This window comes from Neltuma alba, unplaced genomic scaffold (assembly GCF_004799145.2).
Source record: "Neltuma alba isolate B1F8T4 unplaced genomic scaffold, ASM479914v2 tig00012638_pilon, whole genome shotgun sequence".
NCBI classification, from domain to species: domain Eukaryota; kingdom Viridiplantae; phylum Streptophyta; class Magnoliopsida; order Fabales; family Fabaceae; genus Neltuma; species Neltuma alba.
This window is the reverse complement of record NW_021637075.1, coordinates 33,368-57,440: the sequence shown is the minus strand read 5'-3', so window position 1 is coordinate 57,440 and position 24,073 is coordinate 33,368. Positions and strand designations below refer to the sequence as shown.

Sequence of the window (24,073 nt, the reverse complement as noted above, 5' to 3'; positions counted from 1 at the left end):
CACGGCAGCAAGCTTTATTTATAACACACGAGTCCCATAAAACTATAACCAATTATCATCTATTTATCTGTCTCCTCATCTTAGAGAGCATCCAACATGGGACCGATGTGATTTTTCCGAGTTCACATGATTTGAACATGAGATTTTTATTTGAAAGATGTCTAGTCTTTTTCATTAATTAGTCTCGCCAGTGATGATATCATCATTTCCTTCTTCTTTTTTTAATCTCAAATTTGAATAAAAGGTGAAATGAAATTCAAAATAGGCGCTACACATGACCCGAAATTGCATGGCAAAAATATTTCTTTTTATTCGTTCGCCGCGTGTTTTAACTTTTAATTAATAAATTAAAGTTCCTATGTTCACCAAAAGGGGGGGGGGGAATGCTTGGTTCCCGTCCCGTGTGACCATGGCTACCGAACGCATCTAGATTGAAATGATGCTTGATTAATTACTACTACTTCCGATCTAATTATAAAAATTAATTAACTAATTTAAGAAATTAAGAAATAAGTTAAGTTAGTTATTTATGATAAATAAGTATTATCTTTCCTAGAATATCTTTGCTAATCAAATTTATTTGTCAGGACTACTATTATTAGAGGGACTACTTTGAGAAAAAATGCATAAATATAAGAGACAAATGAATTGAGATCTTATGATTATGATCAAAATAAAAGTCAAACGAGGTTTATATTAAGGACCGGAGGTAGTATATCCCATGTTGTTCTATTTGTTTATTTGTTTGTTTATTTATTTAATGAAAAATTGGATGATTATTCAATTTTTTTAATTTTTAAATGCAAGATGTATTAGTCGTTCTGATGTGTGATCTCCTTCACGTTTTCAGTTAGATGAAAAGAAACTTCAGGAAAACGATAAAGTGAAGGTACAATTTAAGATGCAACATGTACATCTGAGAGATTTTTAGCAATTTTAATTCGTAAAACTGTTTCAGCTAACACCAAGCATATTTCAACTTTTTTAATTTGCGGAGATTTTAATTTTACGATTCATTTTTTCTTTTAAAGAAGAGAGAGAAATCAATATGCATATGTTATTGCTTCCATAGAGTCTAATAAATAGGTAGTAATTGTTGGCAATAAATAAATAAATAAGTAGTAGTTTTTTATAAATAATAAATAGAATGATTTATCAGGTTGTTTATAGTTTTTTGGGAAAAAAGTATTTAAATTTTTCATACTGATTGATAAGAAGCATTTGTTTTTGTATTATATATGAATTTTGATAAATGCACGCTATTTATAATTTATTGATAATGTTTTCTATAAATTTCACTATTAATATATCAAAATATTAAAATGAGTTTCCCAGTGAGAACATGATAATAAAAGAATTAAGTACACGTTAAGGACTTTGCATGATGTTGAAATGATGATAATGATGGCCCATGTATCCACATGGTACATGATCCCCACTATATCATCATAAATAGACAACATTTTCGTCACCATTAATTTTCTCCTTTATGTCCGTCTTTTTAGCATTTTCCTTGACATAAATCAATTATATTTACAGACAGCAAATCAAAAAGTGGACACATTTCCTCAATCAAGGGATGTAATGTTGGATAGCTTGAAAAATACTCTTCTTGTATTATTTATAATTAAGGCACTATTAAGAAAAATCCTAAATTGTATTAACAGTTTATTAAAATATAATAACTTTTCAATTTTATCCTTATTGAATATACACATTTAAAAAAAATAATTATCTACACTACAATAAATAAATGATAAAATAGTACATTTATGCTAAAACTTTAATAAAATGACTTATAGACACACAAAAAACTTCTCTCTTTATCTTATAAATAGGACCTGCTAGAGGAGTAGGTTGTATTATTGATAAGTTATAAACAATACTAGTAGTATTGTTTATTATAATTTTTATTATATATATTGACGATAACATATAGATTCCTTTCTAAATAAAAGATTCTTCGAGAACAAGAAAAGAAAATCTCAGGACAAGTTTGGCATCAAAGGATAAGTGATGCTAAAGTGTAAGCGAATCCTCCCAAACTAAAGGAGAATTAAATTACGCAATCACCTTTTAATTGTAAAAACATATTGTAGAATTACAACGTGATTAAAAAGTCCTCGAAAATAGTAGCCATTTTTAAATAAAAGCGTTGCTTATTGAATCGTGTTTTCAAACTTTTGTTGCAGGGGTGTATTTATGTGTTGTATTAAAAATTATAGATTCGTCCTGTTTTAAATTTAACGAATCAATATATTTATATATATGTCAAATATGCAGTTAACATTATGTTTCAGGTACAAAAATATCAAAGCAACACGACTTTTAATGATTTCAAAACACACACACACATATGAGTATAATGTTTTTTAAAACAAGAGAACATGTTATACAATTTAAACATGATCTGAGCAGGAAAAACAGATTACCTTTTTATGTAGTAATGTTCAAGTTGTAAGTGTTGCCGGGAAACCAAGTTCTAAACCTGGTAATTGCAAATTTAACAATATTTAACGATTTTGACGAGATAAAAATAATAGTTAAAAGCAGCTAAAATGACAAGAAGTTTAATAAGTTTTCAAAACAACCATTTGATTGGTATAGCTAATTGGAAAAGCGAGATGGGGAGGATGGAAAAGTCAAGAGCGAGAAAGACAAGGGTATTTTTGAAAGTACTGCATGAATGTTTCGTTAAAATTTGTAAAGAGTTATCACCCCAAATTAAAAAAAAAAAGTTGTAAAGATTCTTATGTTAAAAATATATTTTATAATTACGATTTGGAGGGAGTATTTCATTAATCATAGCTGTGCTTACAGTTGGGTGCTTCTTTGCAAGCCCCATCTTTGCCTGCTTAATGGTAGGCTTTTTTTATTTTCTGAACACGGTTTTTTAACACGTAAACATTAGTATTTTTAAGTTCGTTATTAGTGCATTAATCATGGTTTGATGTACGCTTGGAAAGTACATTGAGGGGACCTAAAGAATTTAAGCACACGTAATTATTGTTCGGCCAAGTATAATATATGCTTCGCGGAACTAGTTTCGGTGCTTATCACTTTAATGAGCATCCTAAACTTATCAGATCTATATTATCCATATTTAATTTTTTTGTTCAAAATAATTATTTTAATATGTGTAGAATACAAAATAGAGATAATCTCTTAATTATCATTCATTCAAATCAGATATACACAGTCAAGATCTGATGAGTTCAAGATGCCCATCAAGATGGTGAGTATTAAAACTAGTTCCATGTTTAGCTGACGACTTCTATTTTAAAGATACACACAACTGAAGAAAAGTTATACCAATTGAAGATGAGTTGCATTTAGTTTCCCCGACTAATAAAATTTTCAAATAAATACTACCAACCAAATTTCTTATTAAAAAAAAAGCAAATAAGTACTCCTCCGGTCCTAATTATAAGACCCAATTGACTTATTTGAGGAGATTAAGGAAGTAAGTTAAGTTGGTTATTTATAATAAATAAGTGTTGTTATTCCTAAAATATCCTTGCTAATTAAGTATATTAGCTAAAACTATCATTATTAGAAGGATTATCTTGGAAAAAAATGCATAAATATAAAAGAGAAAATGGATTGGGTCTTATAATTAGGACCAAATAAAAAGTCAAATTGGGTCTTATAATAAGGACCGGAGGAGTATATTTATAAGAAGTGAACTTCATATACAATTACACTCTCTTGTATTATTATCTCCAAATGCATGAAGAGAGAGGATATCCAATTTACTAGTATTAAGTTTTACTGTCCTGTGTGGGTCTAGTTAAAGAGTTAACGTAACGACGTAATTTTCGTCTGTCATATTCTTTCCCCCATTTTTAGGACTCCAAAAATCTAAAAAATCTGGATATATACATATATTTTTACCGTTGGTTTAACTTTTCCCCCTTTCGTTACTGTGCTCGAACACACTGAAACTTGAGAGATATTTTTGAAATATTTGATCTCATTTCTCCTTTCGACAAAAGTATATATCTGCAGACACATAGTGCATGTGCCCTACATAACTCAGGAGAAAACGTAGAGACACATTACTATTCGACCACCTCACCCTCACAGTGTGTGTGTATATAAAATACATGAATGCAATGTGATTATGATTATACACATAGTTAGGTACTTAAGAAACAACGTGTGCCACTAGTTAGAATATTAATAAATCATATCATATATTAATCCTGCTCGCTCTATTTAAACCCTCCCTCCCCCCCATTATGATCTCAATGTCACTCTCCACCTTTCTCCTCCTCCTTCTTGTTCCTCTCTCTCCTTCTCTCTCTTTCTACACGCAAACTCATCAAGCACACGCACCAGATCATAATGGACAAGAAACCGTACAATTCATCTCAGGACCCTGAAGTGAGAAAAGGGCCTTGGACCATGGAAGAAGATTTGATCTTGATCAACTATATCGCAAATCATGGTGAAGGTGTCTGGAACTCCTTAGCTAAGGCCGCTGGTATGTACACGCCCGCACGCAACACAAACACACACACATATAGTATCTCTCTGTTTTCTTTTTTTGACGTGTTTTATTACTCTCGCTCCTTTCCTTTTTCTCCTTAAACCCTAATGGTTATATATATCTTCATGTTTTTTTCTCAGGTCTTAAGCGTACCGGCAAGAGTTGTCGGCTCCGGTGGCTAAACTACCTTCGTCCTGATGTTAGAAGAGGGAATATTACACCAGAGGAACAGCTTTTGATCATGGAGCTTCATGCAAAGTGGGGAAACAGGTGATGAATTTAACATATATTCATATATATAATGTTTTGGAAATATACTTGGTGCATATTAACTTGATGCAGAAGCTAATGGTATCCTTAGAACTGAAGAAAGTTAAATATAAAGGATATTACTCTCTCTCTCTCTCTCTCTCTCTCAATTTGGGTGGGATTTGGTTTTGAACAAGGCAGGCCAGCACTGGCTGGCGGCATGAGGCGGTTTTGAGGTCTGTTCAAAAGGGAAAAGAGAGAGAGTGTTTAATTTGACGATGGAATTGCGGCCAAGAAAATATTGACCAACACATGGGAGGTTGTGGGGTGGTGGGGTTTCTGGTTTTGAAGAACTTATAATATTGGCCACAAATACGTACGGTCACTGTTATGGGAAATTTGATTCTGAGTATTTAGAGCCATACATAATGATCCATCGTGATTGATTTCATTCACACATATACATGCATATGCTAGAACACAGTAGGGTTTTCAATTTTTCCTTAGGAAAAAAATGAAAAAGAACAGGAGGGTTTTCCTTTAAAAGCCCCATGTTATTACTTTCCTTTTGTATTCAGTACTCTCTCTCTCTCTCTCTATATCTCTATCTATCTCTATCTCGCTCGATCTCCCTCTCCAAGCTATGATACGATGAGGGTGGAGCATATAAACAATACTGTGGACCTTCAAGCGAAAGAGGCCCTCAAATTACCTGAGAGTTGGATCCATAGGGCAACGCAGCACGGTGAATTAAACGGGCCTTGTTAATGTTAGGTATCTTTCCTTCTCTTCTGTTTTTTGAATTTTCCGCGAGCCCTTTTTAATATCTGATGAACATACAGTTCAAATGCAAGCTGTCTCTCTTCTTTTCTTATCTGTATGGTCAAGTTGATCAAACAGCATGGGATAAGATAAAGATCCGCTGCTATCAGCTGTTGTAAAATTTGATTTTTGAAAATCCAGATACTTTCTTCAATGGGCCGTACTGCATATAGATATAGAAAGAGAGAGATAGATGGGATAGAGAGAGAGAGAGAGAGGGTTCGGGCAAACAAAAGACCCTTAAATCAGTATTGTTTTCATGGCTTCATCTAACTCATGAAGAATCATCGATATGGTAAACAATAAAGTAGAATGTTTACAGAAGGAGGATAGGCTGCATATATAGCAGAAGAGGGTGGAAGATACTGAAAGGATATAGACTACGGATATAGAAAAGAAGAAGTTACTTAGATCTTTCAATTAAAACTCTAAGCTCAGTAGTACTCCTCCGGTCCTAAGTATAAGACCCATTTTGTAGCGTAAATTACACTATAAAATGGGTCTTAAATTTACGGATGGAGGGAGGGAGTAGTTTTTTTCTTAATGATTATTAAAGCTAGTATAAGAAAAACTGGTTTAAATACATCAGTTGGATATTTTGACGAACTGCAATACTCTATATAGGAGTTGTGAATAAGAATCAAAATAAATTGGACAGGAGAAATTTCCATTTTAGGCTGAACTAACAGGAGTGGGTCACATGACAATAGCTTTCTCATTCAGATGAAAAAAAAAATTAAAGCAATAATTAAATTGACACAAACCATGCTGGCCCTTGTTGACAAGGGCCTTGGTCTCCTTATAAATAGAGAACCTTCACTTAAGGCCAGAGTACTTACACATATAGCAGATATATCCTGTGAACACACTTCTGATATCTCATTCTGATCATCAAAAACTCTCTATCAAACAAAGACTCTAAAAGAACTCCAAACTATGAGAAAGTTCGAAAACGAATGCGAGGCTTAAGAAAACTTATTTCACAGATCAAATGCATCTGTCATTAGATACCAATTTTATAAACTAGTTTTATCTGACGCTAGGGTTAGAAAATCTCATTTCAAAAACTCAAAAAGATTTTTTTGGCTACTGAAATAACAAAAAAGCAGGGAAGTGAGAGGTATGAACAGAGAGAAAATGGGATCAGAGAGTGGGAAGGAAAGCAGTAGTGTTTGCATTGGAGCATACTTTTCTGTGTTGAGAAATCCGATGTAACTTTGATGATCAATCGGAGAGCCCCAGCTACAAAGGCAAAGGCAAAGGCAAATCATATTTCTATGTACCAAAGGGGCCTCCAAGCATCTCACAGCTCAACTTGTCTTCTTATATATGTGACTCTGGACACGCTTCTCTTTTAATCTCAGCCAGGGAACATGCTCTCCACCAGACACTATTTATTAGTCTTTCTGTTTTCACCTACATATCCATTTATTTCGTCTTCCACTTTCATCCTCCTTTCCAAGGAACTTAAATATTTTTGATCTACACGCACACTGATTTTTTTTCTGCATATCATCCAAAAGGTTCTCAACAAATTCACGGTTTGCGCTTTAATTATATTGTCTCTTATATGCATGCTGATAAATTAAATCTTTGCTGTGATTATAATATTCAAAATCCATACATACAACTTAACTTCCCGCTATATGTTCTTTCTTGGTTCAGTTTCAGCAACAGGTACATGTGAGATCTGCAGCCTAGAATATTCTACTGACGATTGTATTATCCCGAAGAAAAGAAAACCGAATTATATCCAAGAAAAATGAAAATTAAATACATATATATACATATATATATATCTGTCACTTTCCTTTGATATAAATAAGTATGGCTCGCCAAATTAATAATGACGATAAGAAAAATAATGCAGGTGGTCAAAGATCGCGAAGCATTTACCGGGAAGAACTGATAACGAGATCAAGAACTATTGGAGGACCAGGATTCAGAAGCACATTAAGCAGGCGGAGAACAGCTGCTCGCAACAGCATCATCAAGCCCAGATGAGCTCGGAGACAGCAGATCATCAGCAAGCCAGCAGCAGCCACGTGTCCAACACCATGTCTGATTCTCAGCCGATGGACACTTACTCTCCATCCTCCTTTAATCAAGCGACTCTCACTGATCAGCCCTTCCCAACCCATCCTTTCCCAACCGTACTCGATCAGTCCTCCATCTGCACCAGTCACGAGACTAACTACTGGAGCATGGAGGATCTCTGGTCTAATATGCAAATACTTAATGGGGATTAATTAAACTAATTATTATCACTATACGTTAATAAATATATAATATATATTTAAAAAAAAAATCCTCTATCTCTCAGCATGTTTTATTAGGGTTATATGTATATGTAGTCGGCTATCGTTTGGTGTATTTTGCCTGCTATATATATATTTATATATTTTAAGAACTGTATCAGCATGGGTTGTATAATAGGAACTTGTTTTATTATCTGCATGTGATCCTCATTTTCATATAAAAGATTCAGTTATGAGAAAGCAATTTACGTAGTGGCCCAGCAGAAAGTGGGGTTTTAGAGTTTAGACGACGACGTCGGCGGCCAAGGGGAAAGAAAAATATGTGCCTACAGAGCGCTCATGGGGAGATACTTTTAGGGAGGATCACAGGAAAAAAAATTATAAAACAAATCTCAAAAATTGATATTATTCATTCTAAAACTTATTATTACAAACTGTTCAAGTTGTTATTTGAACCTTTTAATAATTATTTCTCTTCTGTAGGACTTAATTTTAATTCTCCCATACTTTTATGAATCGGGCCAACGCTTTGTGAGGTTAAAAATAGTTTGAGGATAAATAATCAATGGTGTGAGAGGGGAGTTAGTCCCTCAAAATATAGCGAATCAATATTCAAATTTCTATTAGGAAAAGAATCCACATTTAGTACTCAATAATGCCTCGAATTGGATTAACTCCGATAGAAAAATAAAATGAAAATAATGAGAGATAAAAAGCATATAAAGAAAGAGAGAAATTAAAAAAAAGTAGGAGATACGTTTGAACTAGTCCTCCTCTTTTCACATAAATGGAATGACAACCCAGCAGTGCATGAGCGTGCATGATCAACTTGCATTTACATCCCTTTGCCCATACACACACTGCCTAACTAAAACCACAACAAAATCGACACGTAGCCCTACCACACATTATCAGCCATGCACATATATCCATCATCATACCTCATAAACTCATGTCTCCCTCAAGCTGCCCGGACCCCAGCAGCCTTCGATGAATCCCTCTTCACATGTCCGTCGTTACCATATACAAGCAGATTTTTTCTCTTCCGTACGTTAACCAGCAGAAAGTTCAAAGCCCATGCACAGAGCCTTATACACATATACAGTATATATATATATGTATGTATATTTTAATTAGCGGTTTTAATGTGGATGGGGGATGAAACGAACTGAGATGGAAGGATGGTGGTTTATTTGTTGGCATTTAGTGAGGGAGAGTTAGGTGAAGGGTGACGACATGTAATTATATAACAGAGGAGGAGGGGCATGGAAGGGGGTGTACCGAACTTCAACTTTAGACTGAAGAACTTGTACAGACAAAGAAAGGGGAGGGTGACGGGAGAGGCTTGTCTTGGGGTTCTGTTATGGCTTATTATAGGAAACTAGGACGCTCTGCTTTTGTGGCCTTTCGTTGTTTCTCATCTCACGATGTACGACTAAGGGATCTTCCTCGCGGGCCCCACCCCTGCCTTCCCGACGCTTCTGGGCCGCTCCTTGTATTTGGTCACATGTTTTGTGTGACACAGAATATCGAATTCGCATCCCCACGCAAAAATAAGCCATTACTTGCATGTGATGGATAAGGATAGACCACGTGGGAGGTCGGCCACTAAATGGAAAAAACGTGTGCATTTTGAATATATATATATATGTACATGCTTCGTGGCCCCCCTTCTTATTTACTGCTCCTTCAATAATTAATGTGTATCTTCACCTACAAGTTGTTCATTTATTACTTCCCTCAGTCTTTTTTTTTTTTTGTGTCTCTGAAATTAATTCAATTAGTTTTTGTTAGTTCTTGGCCTGTGCACGTAATGTGGTGATTATTACAATGCCTCGCGCGGGGACTTTCTAGACCTCTTGTTTATCCTTGGCGAAGATGGGAGACAGCTTTATATCTATTCAGAAGTGTGATTTCCAAAAGCAACAATAGAACAAAGAAGTAAAAAAAAAAACAATAAAGAAAAATGATTCGTTTGTTAGACTGATAGCAGTCTGCACATACGAGGTGGAGAATGATGTTAAGCATTTTTTTTTCCTTTTAAATAATCAGTGTTTACTTTATCATGATTTATGACTGGTTGGATAAAATTCCTCTTTTCTCTGTTTTTTATAAATAATCGATGAAAATTATCGGTTTCTGAGCTTGAGAAAACGAAGACTTGACATTCTCAGGCCAGATTGGAGAACTTGAAAAAGCACTTCTACACTTTATAAGATAAAATTCTTTTTATATACTAGCTCCAATCCTAATTATAAGACCCAGTTGACTAATTTGAGGAGATTAAGGAAGTAAGTTAAGTTAGTATTTGTAACAAATAAGTGTTGTCATTCCTAAAAATCCTTGTTAATTAGTGTGTTGGTTAGAACTATCATTATTAGAATGATATCTTGGAAAAAAATGCATAAATATGATAGACAAAATATATTGGAGTCTTATAATTAGGACCAAACAAAAAGTCAAACGGGGTTTATTTAAGTACCGGAGTATTATTTATTTAGTAACATGAAAAATCAGTTCTCCACTTCAAGCCAGTCTTGCCCTCAATATCACCCCCATATATTATGAAACGTAACGATATCTTGTGGGTATTAGATTCCACGTTTTTTTGGGTTTTGGAAGCCACTGGTAATGAGCACCCGAGTAGTGGAATTTTGGCTGGTTGGGCTGCTTATCGAATTCGGAAAACCAAGAATCATGATGTCCCGTGGCATTTGGGAAGTTGGTAATGGGAAATTCACGTCACTTTTAGAAACTACACCGTTCCTTTGCTTTAAACAGTTAAAAAACTTGCGCAGCCACTCCCATATCAACTTCTTGCTTAGTTACCGTTACGCTTATTAAGAGAGTATGAGCAGCATGATTCATGTAGATTTGGTTTCATTTTCAAAAATCACTCTTCTCCGTTTTATAATACGAAACTTATATTAAATATTTATTTCGTACAGCGTCTAAAATCATTTCGTACAGTGTTTACTATTAAAATATAGAATGAAAATTTGAATGGTAAACGGACCCAAGAGAATAAATGATAATACCAATAAAAAGATAAATTAACATTATGCAGAGACATACAACCAAATATGCTATTCATTTAGTAGTATATGTGAATGCCAGTGAACTATAAATAAAAGTTGCACTGCTCACGGTTTAAAAGAGGCTTAAAATAATAAATAAAATAAGTCAAATACTACACGGCTGAGACTAATAAATAAGGAGCATAATTTATAAAATTTTTATCACGTATACTAACTACACACTCATCGGATATATTACAGTGTTTGAAAAGAAGTTGCTTCGTTTTTATAATTTAGATGGAAAAGCTTGCTCTAGATTTAAATGTGTATATACGTTGATGCATTAGTGATTTTATAATTGACATATATACTCATAATGATGATTTTAGGCAGAGAAAATTTAAATAAAAAAGATTAAAAGGTGGATAAAAAAGAAAACGATTGTTACAGTAAATAAAGATATGGAGCGTCATATAGGCCAAGTCGCTGATCGATCACCAATAACTTGCTAATAGAAACTACGTGCAGCATCCAGCCCTCCACTACTTGTGTATCATGCAGTTTAATTTACAACAGATTTTAAGATGTGACAATAATATTGCCATTAAAATATGCTCTTTTGGTTGTCATGAGGGGAAAAAAAAAAGTGATATCCATTCTTCGTTGTTAATATCCAACAGTTATGCGATTAATTAATAACAGGCCCAAAAAGATAAAGTTACAGCATCAACAAATCAGCAGTTATGCTACTTTTCTTAAGTAATTAAACAGGTATATTAGATTTTTCTGAAGTAATTAAATAGGTATATGAGATTTTTCAGAATAAACAATCAAATAAATGTGCATGATGAGCTGTACCCGCGCAACCACGCATTAAAATGTCAATTTAGAGATCAATTACAAAGTAAACTCAAGCAAAGCAAAAGAAAGCCGAAATAAGACACAAGAGATAATAGAGTGAATAGGAGAAATAGAAGGAGCAGGAGTTCAATCAAATATGAGTACTATTATTATAAGCAGCATATATTATTTTGAATTTCATGCACTTTGTATTTTTTTTAAAATCCTTCTCCATTTTTGTAGTTAATACTACCTCCGGTTCTTAATATAAGACCCTATTTGACTTTTATTTTAATCCTAAATATAAGACCCTAATCTATTTTGTCTTTCATATTTACTCAAATTTTTTTAATATAATCCTTCTAATAATTATAGTTCTAATTAATACATTTGATTAGTAAGGATATTTTAAGAAAGATAATACCTATTTAGGACAAATAACTAACTCAACTTACTTTCTTAATTTCTTTAAATTAGTCAACTGGCTCTTATAATTAGGACTGGAGGCAGTATTTAACTATCCACGCTTTTTTACAAGGATCAAAATTTAAAGCCAGTTTGCTCATAAGTTCTAAATAATGCCGGATTTTGTATTTTATATAGATTGATAATTTTTTTGTTTTGTTGGTTCCGGATACATAACCTTCGGTTCAGAAGAGATTAAACGAAAACGTTAAGTTTGGGCTTCGTGGGCCCCGATTTTTCTAGGCCTATGTAGTTAATCCACAAGTACTTGTGGATGTAGACGGGATTTATTCTTTTCATCTTTACCGACACTATTGATCCGCTAGATTGGCCCAAAGGTAAAAAGTGGGCCTTAAATTTATAGAGATTAGTAAATGAGATATCACTATTAATTATAATTGAAGATTGACACGTGTTGTGCAGACAGATTTAAAGGATGTCCTTTACTGGTCGTTTCAGTTTCTGAGGGAAGCCTTTGCGTTCGTAGTTTTGCCGCACTAACTCGAGCATGAATGGAAAATAGCGTTCCCGCCAACGAGCTTGGCCATTGAAGAGGAGAGGGAAAACAATCCGACGACATAGATAAAACGCCCTATAGGCAAAATGTATAATTTCCCTCCTCTGATTCTGTTCCATTTGCCAATTTTCTTCCTATTGCTCTCAGTTTTCGGTTGAGAGTACTTTGTTTCCTCCTCCTCTTCTTCTTCTTCTTCTGTTGTTTCGCGAATAGCGGCTCTCAGCTCGCTAACATGTGCCCTATACCATGGAGAGTGGTTTGATTCCTGGACAAATCTATAACTGCCGATCAATTTGGCGTGATCTCTATTTTTTCTGTCGAGATTAATTTGATTTGCTCTGAATTTTCTTTTTCGGCTAGGTTGTATCATTTTCATTTGCTGGTTATTTTCGTGTTTCTTTTATTATTGTTGCTGGCTTGATTATTTTTAATCCACTCCTGTGTATTTCGCTTGCAGCAAGAATGCCTAGGCTCTTCTTTTCAAATGCGGACACGCAGGTTCATGGAGTGCCTGAATTTTAACATTTTGCGATCCTGTAACTGGAATTTCACCTTTGAGTTTTATATTTTGTATCTTGCCTCTTACTGTGTGGAGTACGAATACATGCCTTTTTGTTAGTTTTTTAATCCACTGATCAGAGTTTTAGTCTGAATAATCTCTCAGCATGTTTCCTCTCGGCACAATGAGATTACAGATGAACTCCAGCCATGCTTCACCACAGATAACACCAAAATCCTCAAATTGGTTGAAGGAGTTCTCACTGTAATGTTCCCTTCTTTCTCTCTGTGCGTCCGAGTGCGAGAGAACTCTCTCTCTTGTTGGTTATTTTATAAGATCATAAATAATATATAAATAGATATTAATTCATTAATTCATTAAATTACTTATTTCTGGACTTTTCGTATTGAACCAGCCCATAATGGAGGGGCCAAAAGCCAACATGAGATTTGGTGATTCAGGCCAATTGTTACAACTTTCAACTTCCGCAGTTGGTTGGCGATGGATTACTTGATGCAGCTTTGAACCTAAAGAATACTTAAAGAATATACCTACTTATGGAAGTTACGGTGTAAATGCTATTTCCGCAGTTAGTTTCATTTTTCTTGGAGGAGGATGTCAACAATGGTCTATTTTGGTGATGCGGCAAAGTGGTTGAATTATGATTTATGAGTAGATGGGCCTTAACTCTGAGGATTTAAATAGCATCGAAGTTTCACTAGCCCTTCAGAGGCCAATCCAAGCTGGACTACTAGTATTGGAGTAACACTGGTTTTCTGTTCGTATTTGCTTGCAAATGCTCAAATTGCTCTGGTCTATGATGGGATCAGGGGGAAAAAAATTGGAACAAGACTGCAAGAGTAAGGGGGAGATAAGGTTATTTTATCTGAAACACCTATTGAGTGGTGAGTGGTTCACGTAAAGGCACTGGCATTCCAGGTATGCTTTTCACTTTAGATAGTTCCCCCCCTCAATGACGTCCACTATGAAGTTGAATATATTATGACTATTGTCTGCAACAGTTGTTTATACATCCTGCTACTTCTGCACATAGTGTAAAAAAGAAACTATTAGTTACCACCATTGTATTAGTTAAGAATAGCTACTAGCTAGTATCGCTGCTCCTTTTCTTTTTGGAATGGAAAAGGGAAGTATCGCTGCTCCTTTTTAAAGATAGTGTGTATATCAACAGGAAACATAAAGCAAAGAGCATGAGGAGAGGAAGAAAAACGTTCAGTTTTGATTCATTGTAAACTGTTCGAGGAACACTGGTATGACAGTTCATAGTCTATACAAACTATAGACAGACCCTAACTAAAGTTTGGAAAAATTCAGAGTAACAACTTTATAAGAATGGATGGATGCCATGCCTTCAAAATCGGGTAAATATGCTTTACTTGTTTGGTTATTAAGAAAGGTACACAGATAACATTTTCATAGAAATTTAAGCCATTTTTGTCTTATGATAAATTATTTTGTACTTGAATTTAATAAGATCCATTTGGCAAGCATGTGAAATCAAGGATGCTGCATATAACTTTCACTTTTTGGCTGGACATATCATTTTGCTCATTCTTCCATCTGAGTTTCAGGGGCCTTTATTTGAACGAGTTTTATATCAAACTTGAATGTGCAGTTCTTCATGCTGACGTTTGCAACATAGTTTGGTATGAGAAACTCTGTATTACGTCGTACCGGAGCAAATATTCTTCGGGGTAACTTAAAATTCCTAATATTATCACTCCTCTCATTTTCCTTGCGTCAAAAAAATGCTATGATAGACAAGGCACTGAATGCAGAATTTCTGACTTGATCGATCTAGTTGTTACAATAGTTTTTTAAAGTCGTGCATTATTGGATTGGGAAAGAAAAGGAGTTTCTAATAGATAATTGGTTGAATTCTGGTTCTATTTTCAAGGTCTGTCTTCTCATAGTCGAATTTTTGCCGATTTATTGCTGGTTATTGAAGTGCATGAGTTTACCTTTTGAGTGGTGCATTGTAGGATGGAAAGCCGAGTCAGACAGAAGATTTAGATTAACGTATAAGTTACAAAATAAAGCATAGAGTATAATTCAAGCGGGCCAGTCCCACAAATAAAAGCCAGTGTAGTTATACGACAATGTGACATGTTAACATGCTAGTGTAGGGGATAAAATATTGATTATAATGAAAATAAAATCATTAGAGGATTTGTTACAAACATGTACTTACATGCTTAGAGAATCAAATATTGGCTTTAGGTTATTACTTTCAATGTAGCATTCAGTATTCACTTTTACTTGCAAAGCATTTCATCGTAATACCATGCATGATATTATCCCTCAACTTCTCATCAGGTAGGGTCGTATTTTGTATGAAGGTAGATTGTGAACTCATGTCTTGTATAAAATTTGAGGTAAATTATATTGTTCATGGGTGATAAAATAATGTGCGTGCATGTGTGTATGTGTTTTTTTTTTTGGGGGGGGGGTGTTATAATAAGCTGGAAAAAGTACTACTTTGAGGTTTTTTGTTCAAATGACAGTATTTAGAAGTGTCATATCTATATATAGATTTATAACCGACCAAATAAGGGATCAATGTATTAAATGATCTCATGGTCAGGTTAGTTGCGAATAAAAAGAGGCCCTTCTGAAGAACCAATTTTTAAGATGAAGTCAGTAAACACTTATGCACTCTTCCTATAAATATAAATTAGCCAGTCAAAAACACAATGAAAAAGAAAAAGCGAGTATCGTGTACACAAAATACCTGCTTCAATTGAAAATGGATATTTAAGTCCTAATAACCCCGGGTTAAGTCAATTGTTTAGCATATTCTCTCTTCGGTGAATCCAACTTAGGGTCTAATGGAGCATTTTTCTTCTTTTCGTAATTTACAGTTGGAACTATCCCTTTGTAATTTCCTCTGGTAACTGAAATTATGTGGCATGCCACATAATTGCGGTAACAGATGACGAGTTGGTTAATAATTTTGAGTAGTATTCGTTATGTGCCAAATGTAATTTATTTCTAATCTGTTTTTCATAAAATTAATATCAAAATTGAATAACTAAATCATAATTAATGTAATAGAAAATTTTAATTCATTGCGAGTGGTGTGGATAGAATCTGATAAAGCGATAGTGGATAGATTATTCCTCAATTTCAATAGATAATCTGAAATTGTAGATCCTTGCATTTTCTTTGAAAATTTTTATATTTAAAAGAGTTAAAAAAGGGTAAACTCTAGAAGATCCATAGGGCCATACACTATAGTTATCAGAATTTTTTTTTCATCGTTATCTAGTGGTAGTTGTCATTAAAAGTAACGAAAATGAAAATTTAAAATGCGTCTGTTGGAATATATATATATATATATATATATCAAGCTAAATTTGTTTATAAACTGATACATAAGCGCTTTAATTTTAAAGATGGCAGAAAAAAGAAGCCATCGTAAATAAACACATGGGCAACATTTTAATTCCCTTATTTTGTGGCAGATACAAAAGCCTCATCCGCAAATCTTTCCCTTCAAATTGATATTCAATCAATAGCATCTCATCATCGCTCACGGTTCTCAACACAACCCCTATCCATACCCATTCGATCGCGTCGTGCCCGCCACTTGGACGTTTCTGATTTGTTTCATTCAGTTGCCGCGGGTCCCACATAGCCACGCCTTAACGGGACCCACCCGCTGGGCAAGGGCCTACACCGCTGCGAGATTTGCTGTCAACGGCCCTGATCCTGCTTATCCACCGGCGGATCCCGTACCTTGAGGGGCACGACGTTAGGAAAAAAAAAAAGTACTTCATCATCTCCTCCTCGACGTCGTTGTCGTGTTCATCGTCATCGGCCTCTCATTCACATAAAATGGATTAAAAATTATTAATTTCAAGTTTTGTGGGAGTGTCTTTGAATGAAAGAGCTCCCAAAAATTCTCTGCCTTTGAAATCCAGATACCGGTAAGGACGGGAAAGAGGGAAAGACAGATAATTTCAGGAGATGGGAAGAGCTTTTGTTTATGTGATTCTCGGAGGAGGAGTCGCTGCTGGCTATGCTGCTCTTGAGTTCGTTAAAAGAGGAGTTTCTCAGGGTGAACTCTGCATAATTTCTGAAGAACCGGTGAGATGTTTCTGTTTTATTTCGCTGGTTTCTGGCTTCGTTGCGCTCGTGTCTTTTCTGGCGCCTGTCTTTCTCCTTAATATTTTACCCAAATTCATAGTGCTCAACAACCCCAATTAAAGCCTTGTTTCAAATTTTTTCACGAATTTTATGTTGGAGATGTGCATGGCAATACTGTCTTTTAGTTCGCGGCTTTGGTTGGCCCGTTGAGGATTTTGCTCAAATATACAATACGACTATAAATGTGGCCTTATATTTTACCTTGGAGCTGAATTACTGCATATCTGTTAAGATATTTATAGTTTTGGCCTTAGTTCTTCATTGTTGTTGCACGCATTAGAATCTGCTCTAAACCAGAATGACTGAATGAGGGCATCCTGTTCAAGTGATTCTCTAGAAATAAGTGAATCTCTTCTTTATAGTCAGAAATACATAAATTCCCAAATGTGTTTCAGGTTGCACCTTACGAGAGACCTGCATTAAGCAAAGGATTTTTACTTCCAGAAGGTACATATAAACTTTTCCCATGGCAGCTTGTCGGCTGCGAACTTTGATTTGTGAAATTTCATTAAATGTATTTTATGCTTCGTGTGAGCAAACGAAGACATGTGCCTCTTCCGGATACTAATCGATACAGCATGGCCTTTGTGCACCAAATTTATAAGTACTCTGCTACACTTTATATTAGATACTCCTTGGCAACGTGGTCTGTTTGCCCCTTCATAAATCAGTTAGTGCATTCTTCCAATTTTGATAGCCTCTTCGAGCATTGTATGATCTTTAAACGGTTAGGTTTGCAAAATTTAATTACCACTTATTTTCTAAAAACTATCTATCTATTAACAACCGTTCTCTGACTTATCATTGTTCAGGAGATTTCATTGTCAGAGTGCTCTTTGGGGAACTGTAATTTTATATTAGTTTCCTCAAAAGTTGAATTCATGGGCACCTTATTTTGGCATCCTGTTGCTTCTTTATTTTCAATAATGTAATTATTCAAATTTGAATTGTTTGTCAATCTAAGATGCTACCCCGTAAAATTGAGGAATCGAAGTGGGAACTCAGGATAGTACTTGCATTTAGACAAATTATTTTAATGCTCTTCTCTATGGTTGAGGATGATAGATAGTTGTACTTCTTTTTCTTTCGTTGCATTTTCTTTTTCTATTTACTCTATTAGCTTGGTTGTTAAATAGTTTCTGAAATGAAGTTTAAATGCACAGCCCCTGCACGGCTTCCTGCCTTTCATACTTGTGTTGGTGCAAACGGAGAAAGGCTGACTCCAAAATGGTATAAGGAACATGGTAATGAACTAATGATTTTCTCATATCAATTTCTTTTTTTTTTTTTAATAGTAATTTAGCAAGCTTGCTTCCTATTTACTTTACCTTTTGGTCGCTTTTTGAGTGGTTGTGCTCTTACTATGCTCTTTGTGCGTGAGTTTATTTGGTGCTGATAATTGACATTTGATAGAGTAAAAACTTGATTTGACAGTTGATAGGTACTATTATGTTCATGTCACCAACCTTCACGACTGACGAAACAGGTTTTTTTCATGCAGTGCATGGGTTCAAAGAATGAGCCACGTTGTTCATGTCCTGTGAATAATGTGGTTTGTAGTTTGCTGCAGATTTTATTATATATATCGATTTGCACCTCTCATGTTGCAGCATTCTTCGGAAGCTATAGCTCAATAGGCATACCAATTATTAGTTGATTGATGATGGGATTCGGGACGTAGTTTATTCCAGGAGACTGCATCGTGTCCATTCTAATCATGATAAGAGACTGGATTCGAGAATTCATCTGTTATACACTGCCTGATGACTTTAATATTTAGATGAATATGACAAGTGAAAGAAAAAAAGGACCCGAATTAAATGCACTACCTGATGACTTCAATATTTTGCTACTGATATTCATAGACTAGGCCTGACTAATGAATGCCACTATATGGTGGATTTCTTTTTTAAATTTCTGACTCTTTCGTCAGCTAGTCATTTCTATTTCTGATCAGATGGTTTCGTGCTTTTTCAAAAGATACTAATTTTGTAAATTAACGGTATTCCTCGCTGAATATCTACTTCTCAACGCTTCTATTTCCTTGCCAGGAATTGAATTAGTTCTTGGAACGCTAGTCAAGTCTGCTGATGTGAAGCGCAAAACACTATTAACAGCTGCTGGAGAGACCATAAGTTATAAGATTCTCATCATTGCTACAGGTGCTCGGGTATTGAAACTAGTCTCTTAGTGGGCTAATCCCTTTTATCAGTTCATCATGTTAACCTAGTGCTTGCATGTGTTGGTTTTCGAAAGAGCAATAGGGAATGGGTTTTGGCGATTTGTTACCCACACAGACACACGCGCACAGATGTCGTCGTCATCACTGCCCCCAAGAAGCATGCAAAAGAGAAGGATTTGGGAACATCTTAATAGGCATAAGGAATAGCTTCTCCATTTCAATGACCTGACTTGATGTTTATGTTGGATTAATTGAGAATAGATAACAGATGTGCTACAGTAGATTCTGTTATTTCTTTTTTATTAAAATAAATTCTGAAGAATATTAAGTTTGATTGCAATGTCAAGCACAGGCGTTAAAGCTTGAAGAATTTGGAGTGAGTGGATCAGATGCTGAAAATGTTTGCTATTTGCGACACTTGGCCGATGCAAATAGGTTGGTTGATGTTATGCAATCCTGTGTTGGGGGAAACGCTGTTGTCATTGGCGGTGGGTACATAGGCATGGAGTGCGCTGCATCCCTAGTGATCAATAAAATAAACGTGACCATGGTCTTCCCTGAAGCACACTGCAGTAAGCACTGACATTTCAACAATGTTCTGTTTGTCAATTCCTGTTTGTGTCAGTTTGCGGGCATCACAAGTTTAAACCACATGCTGCTAAGACATGCATGACGTAGATGTGTTGTTGATTCTACAGTGGCTCGTTTGTTCACTCCAAAGATTGCAAACTTCTATGAAGATTTTTACAAATCAAAAGGAGTAAACTTCATTAAGGGAACTGTGCTGTCATCGTTTGATTTCGACTCAAATGGGAAGGTACTTGAAAATTTTCTTCATTATTTTTCTGTAATATTAGAGGTTAAAAGTGAAACTTGGCCAAACTTTTGTAACTCTGAACCGGGGGGAACTAGCCTCTTATTTCTTAGTTGGAGGTATGATCTCCCCCGTTCATCGGACTTACATCAAACATCTATTCATAAAGGTAATAGGTTTTCTTAAGAAAAGAGTAAAAGATAACCCGTTCGTATTGGTTACCTGTCACCAAAGTCTAGAGTTCAATCTCTGTCGCCCTGCTCTATCTTAAATCTAAATTTCAGCACAAGGGCAGTTCACTTTTGTTTTATTCATGCTCGAAGCATAAAAAGCTTTGGTGGGTAGGAGGACATCAGAGATATTAAAAGAACTGAATGAGCCTGCTCTTAATTGTTCACATTCTTTAATTAAAATGACCCTTAACAATTATCTGGTTGATTTTTTGTACAGGTTACAGCTGTTAATCTAAGAGATGGAAGCAAGCTATCCACAGACATGGTTGTGGTGGGTATTGGAATTCGCCCAAATACGGGTCTATTTGAAGGCCAATTGACTTTGGAGAAGGGCGGAATCAAGGTAAACGGCAGATTGCAGTCAAGCAACAGTTCCGTCTATGCAATAGGAGATGTGGCAGCTTTTCCTGTCAAGCTGTTTGGGGAAACTCGTAGACTTGAGCACGTGGATTCAGCACGAAAGTCTGCAACCCACGTTGTTGCTGCCATTATGGAACCGGAAAAAACAGGGGAATTCGATTACCTGCCTTTTTTCTACTCGAGAGTTTTCTCGCTGTCTTGGCAATTTTATGGGGATAATGTTGGAGATGTAGTGTATTATGGAGATATGTCGGGCAGTACATTTGGAGCGTACTGGGTGAGCAAGGGTCACCTCGTTGGGTCATTCCTTGAAGGTGGAACCAAAGAAGAGTATGAAGCCATAGCCAAAGCCACCAAGCTAAAGCCTGAAATTGAAGACTTGTCCGAGTTGGAGAGGCAAGGTTTGGGGTTTGCGATAGCAATTAGTCAGAAACCACCTGCATCTTCTTCTTCGCCTGTTGACGTTGGGGGTCCTCCTGGCCTTCTTCTGGAAAAACCACTCTATGCTTGGCATGCTACCGCTGGAGTTATTTTTGCTGCATCAATAGCTGCGCTCGCATATTTTTACGGTAGAAGGCGTCGAAGATGGTGAGATTTCTGACACGAGGCCGAGCTGTAATATTTGTAGGCTTAGAATATAGGATGACTTCATTGTATCTGATCAACTTAATCGACCGCAATCCTCCAGCTCTATTATTTTTCTTACATGTTCTTTGTACCAAAAGGAAAATATTCATATATGCGCGCGCACACATATATATATTTCTAATGCCGGATGCCCACCCCTCCTCGCGAAACGAAGTAGTCACTCGTACAGGTCGATCTATTTTCTAAAGAATTCTCCTCTCCTCGAGGCCTGCGATCATTCCATGTTCTCTCTACTAGGTACAGTAATAATTCTCGTCAAGAAACAAAGAAGGGAAGATGAATTTGGAGACTCTATATGCTATTTTTACAAGCTAACCAAAAACCAACACAGATTGGAAGAGGATTCATATTCTGTAACCGTGTGCCGAAGTGCAAGTGCAGATGCTGCCGGCTGAAGGTTGGGCATTCCTTCCCAGAGCACGCACGTTCACCATTTATCATCAGCCTTTTTCCTTGGAATCAGTTTTTCCTAACAAGTTTAATACACTGGCCAAAATCGGAGCATGAAGTATGATCCTTAGCACAGTTGGCACTTAATCTGGTTCCTTAAGCATTTACTCGATTCCTGACAATGTGTTCGTTGGATTTGCAAGAAAAGATTAGAGGGGATTCCTGATAATGTGTTCGTTGGATTTGCAAGAAAAGATTAGAGAGGTGTTTAGATAAGAATAAAATTATACTTTTAGAAGTATTTTATAAAAAAATATATAGAGGAGTTTGTTTAATTTATAAAAAAATACTTCTAAAAAGTGATGACGAGGTGTTTCAAATACTCTCTGAAAAAGAAAAGAGAAAAGGACCGGCACCGTTGTCCAGGGGAAATGCCCTCTTCGGTGACTGAAATGACCGTGGTAGAATAATTATGAGTATTTTGCAAGGGCATTTGTGTCACTGCAGAGGGGAGACGCAGCCACAAGCACCCACACCCGTTTTCCTTTCATCTCTTTCCTTATCCTCTATTTCTATCTTGTTCGGCTCTCCCTCTTATCCCTCGCTCAGGCGCAGAGGAGAAGCAGAAGAGTGACAAGCAGAAAGCTAATTCGCAATGGCGACCACTCTATCCACTCTTACTCTTCGTTCCCCATCTTGCTCCACACCTACTCCTTCCTCTTATCCCTCTCATTCTTCCGCCTCCTTCAAACCCTCCATCCAATTCCCCTTTTCTCCCCATCCCAATCTTACCCAACGAGCCACCCATCTCCGCCCCCTCGCCGCTGTTGCCGCCCCCGAGAAGATCGAGAAGCTCGGCGCAGATATCTCCAACCTCACCCTCGAAGAGGCCAAGATCCTCGTCGATTACCTCCAAGACAAACTCGGCGTCTCCGCTGCCGCCTTTGCTCCCGCCGCCGTTGCTGCCGCCCCAGGTGCCCCGGCCGACGCCGCCCCTGCAGCCGCCGAGGAGAAGACTGAGTTTGACGTCATCATTGATGACGTCCCCAGTAACGCGAGGATAGCTGTTATCAAGGCTGTTAGAGCCTTGACGAGCTTGGCTTTGAAGGAGGCTAAAGAATTGATTGAAGGGTTGCCGAAGAAGTTCAAGGAAGGAGTTTCGAAGGATGAGGCTGAGGACGCCAAGAAACAGCTTGAAGAGGCGGGAGCAAAGGTTTCCATTGCTTAAACTTTAGAGTCTCTGCAGGATGGTTCGTTGAATTTGAGCTTTTAATTTTTCTTCTTTAATGTAATTTTATAGCTATTTCTTAGTTGAGTACAGTGCAATGTGATTGTTTATGCTTGAATTTCAAGTCAGTTGTAATCGAGGAGTTCTATTTATGAATCACATTCTAATTTCATGGGTTTGCAGCTCTTATATTTTTGCTGTCACTGTTTGAATCAAAGTTGGGAGAATAATTCGAACGTTGAGTTTTTTCTGTTTCCATCAGCATTTGTTGCTGTAAATTATCATTTTGAATGTTTTCTTGGTGATTGAATCATTTGTGGGAAAACAAGCTATTATATGACTCAGCTATTCTGATAGAGCGCAAACCAGTGCTGTATTTAAACAAATTTATCTTTTTGTGCAAGATTTGATCTCTCTGATTAGACAACTGATGATTGCCCAGTGAGATTTGAATCATAGTTTCTCAATTGACTCATCTGCCGCAAATGCAAGGGCTCCTTTTGAGGAGAAGCCCTGCTGGCAGCTTTAACTGAGAATGAATAGCCTGAAGCTCTCTTGAGTTCGGGGAGGCGTGAAAATGTTTGATGCTGACGAATTTGTTGGAGGTGTGGGTTTTGCTACGAATTCATTAGTGACTGGGTTAAAAAAGTTTAGCCAACTTTTTGATGCATTTGAAGAACCTAATTTTGAGCTGCTTGCCGAGTTGTATCGTTTGTATTAGTTAAGCACTTAAGCTGCATAATAAATCAATGATCTCTTACTCCTTGTTATTAGGCTAGAAAATGGGCATGCGTCAGTTGTTTCGGTTATTCCCTTCGTCTCTATTTCAGCACTGGTTTATCCTGGTGTCTATTTTTGAGCGCCTTCGGAACTTGTGACATATTCCCAA

The 24,073-nt window shown here is 36.2% G+C and overlaps 3 protein-coding genes and 1 long non-coding RNA gene across 4 annotated transcripts; all 4 read left to right on the top strand.

Moving 5' to 3' along the window:
• Positions 1 to 4,347: 4,347 nt before the first annotated feature.
• Positions 4,348 to 7,812, top strand: LOC114729465 (myb-related protein 305). The gene is made up of 3 exons (XM_028916463.1): positions 4,348 to 4,486; positions 4,633 to 4,762; positions 7,434 to 7,812. The coding sequence occupies exons 1-3, from the start codon at positions 4,348 to 4,350 to the stop codon at positions 7,810 to 7,812; spliced, it is 648 nt and encodes a 215-aa protein (XP_028772296.1).
• Positions 7,813 to 13,138: 5,326 nt separating this feature from the next.
• Positions 13,139 to 14,255, top strand: LOC114729466 (uncharacterized). The gene is made up of 2 exons (XR_003738751.1): positions 13,139 to 13,423; positions 13,575 to 14,255. It is a non-coding gene; the product is annotated as an uncharacterized LOC114729466 (long non-coding RNA).
• A 2,747-nt stretch (positions 14,256 to 17,002) lies between these two features.
• LOC114729464 (monodehydroascorbate reductase 4, peroxisomal) lies at positions 17,003 to 21,700 on the top strand. Its single transcript, XM_028916462.1, has 7 exons — positions 17,003 to 17,269; positions 17,725 to 17,776; positions 18,493 to 18,573; positions 19,381 to 19,499; positions 19,864 to 20,083; positions 20,210 to 20,328; positions 20,776 to 21,700. Exons 1-7 carry the CDS (start codon positions 17,150 to 17,152, stop codon positions 21,508 to 21,510), a joined length of 1,446 nt encoding a protein of 481 aa, XP_028772295.1. The 5' UTR covers positions 17,003 to 17,149; the 3' UTR covers positions 21,511 to 21,700.
• An 803-nt stretch (positions 21,701 to 22,503) lies between these two features.
• LOC114729454 (50S ribosomal protein L12, chloroplastic-like) lies at positions 22,504 to 23,440 on the top strand. The gene has a single exon (XM_028916448.1). It carries the CDS (start codon positions 22,612 to 22,614, stop codon positions 23,182 to 23,184), a length of 573 nt encoding a protein of 190 aa, XP_028772281.1. The 5' UTR covers positions 22,504 to 22,611; the 3' UTR covers positions 23,185 to 23,440.
• The last annotated feature ends 633 nt before the right edge of the window (positions 23,441 to 24,073 follow it).

Coding starts and splice junctions, on each gene's coding strand:
- LOC114729465 (XM_028916463.1), top strand. CDS start 4,348: ATGGACAAGAAACCGTACAATTCATCTCAGGACCCTGAAGTGAGAAAA. Junction 4,487..4,632: donor CTCCTTAGCTAAGGCCGCTG/GTATGTACACGC, acceptor TTTTTTTCTCAG/GTCTTAAGCGTACCGGCAAG. Junction 4,763..7,433: donor CATGCAAAGTGGGGAAACAG/GTGATGAATTTA, acceptor AAAATAATGCAG/GTGGTCAAAGATCGCGAAGC.
- LOC114729464 (XM_028916462.1), top strand. CDS start 17,150: ATGGGAAGAGCTTTTGTTTATGTGATTCTCGGAGGAGGAGTCGCTGCT. Junction 17,777..18,492: donor AGGATTTTTACTTCCAGAAG/GTACATATAAAC, acceptor TTAAATGCACAG/CCCCTGCACGGCTTCCTGCC. Junction 18,574..19,380: donor AAAATGGTATAAGGAACATG/GTAATGAACTAA, acceptor TTTCCTTGCCAG/GAATTGAATTAGTTCTTGGA.
- LOC114729454 (XM_028916448.1), top strand. CDS start 22,612: ATGGCGACCACTCTATCCACTCTTACTCTTCGTTCCCCATCTTGCTCC.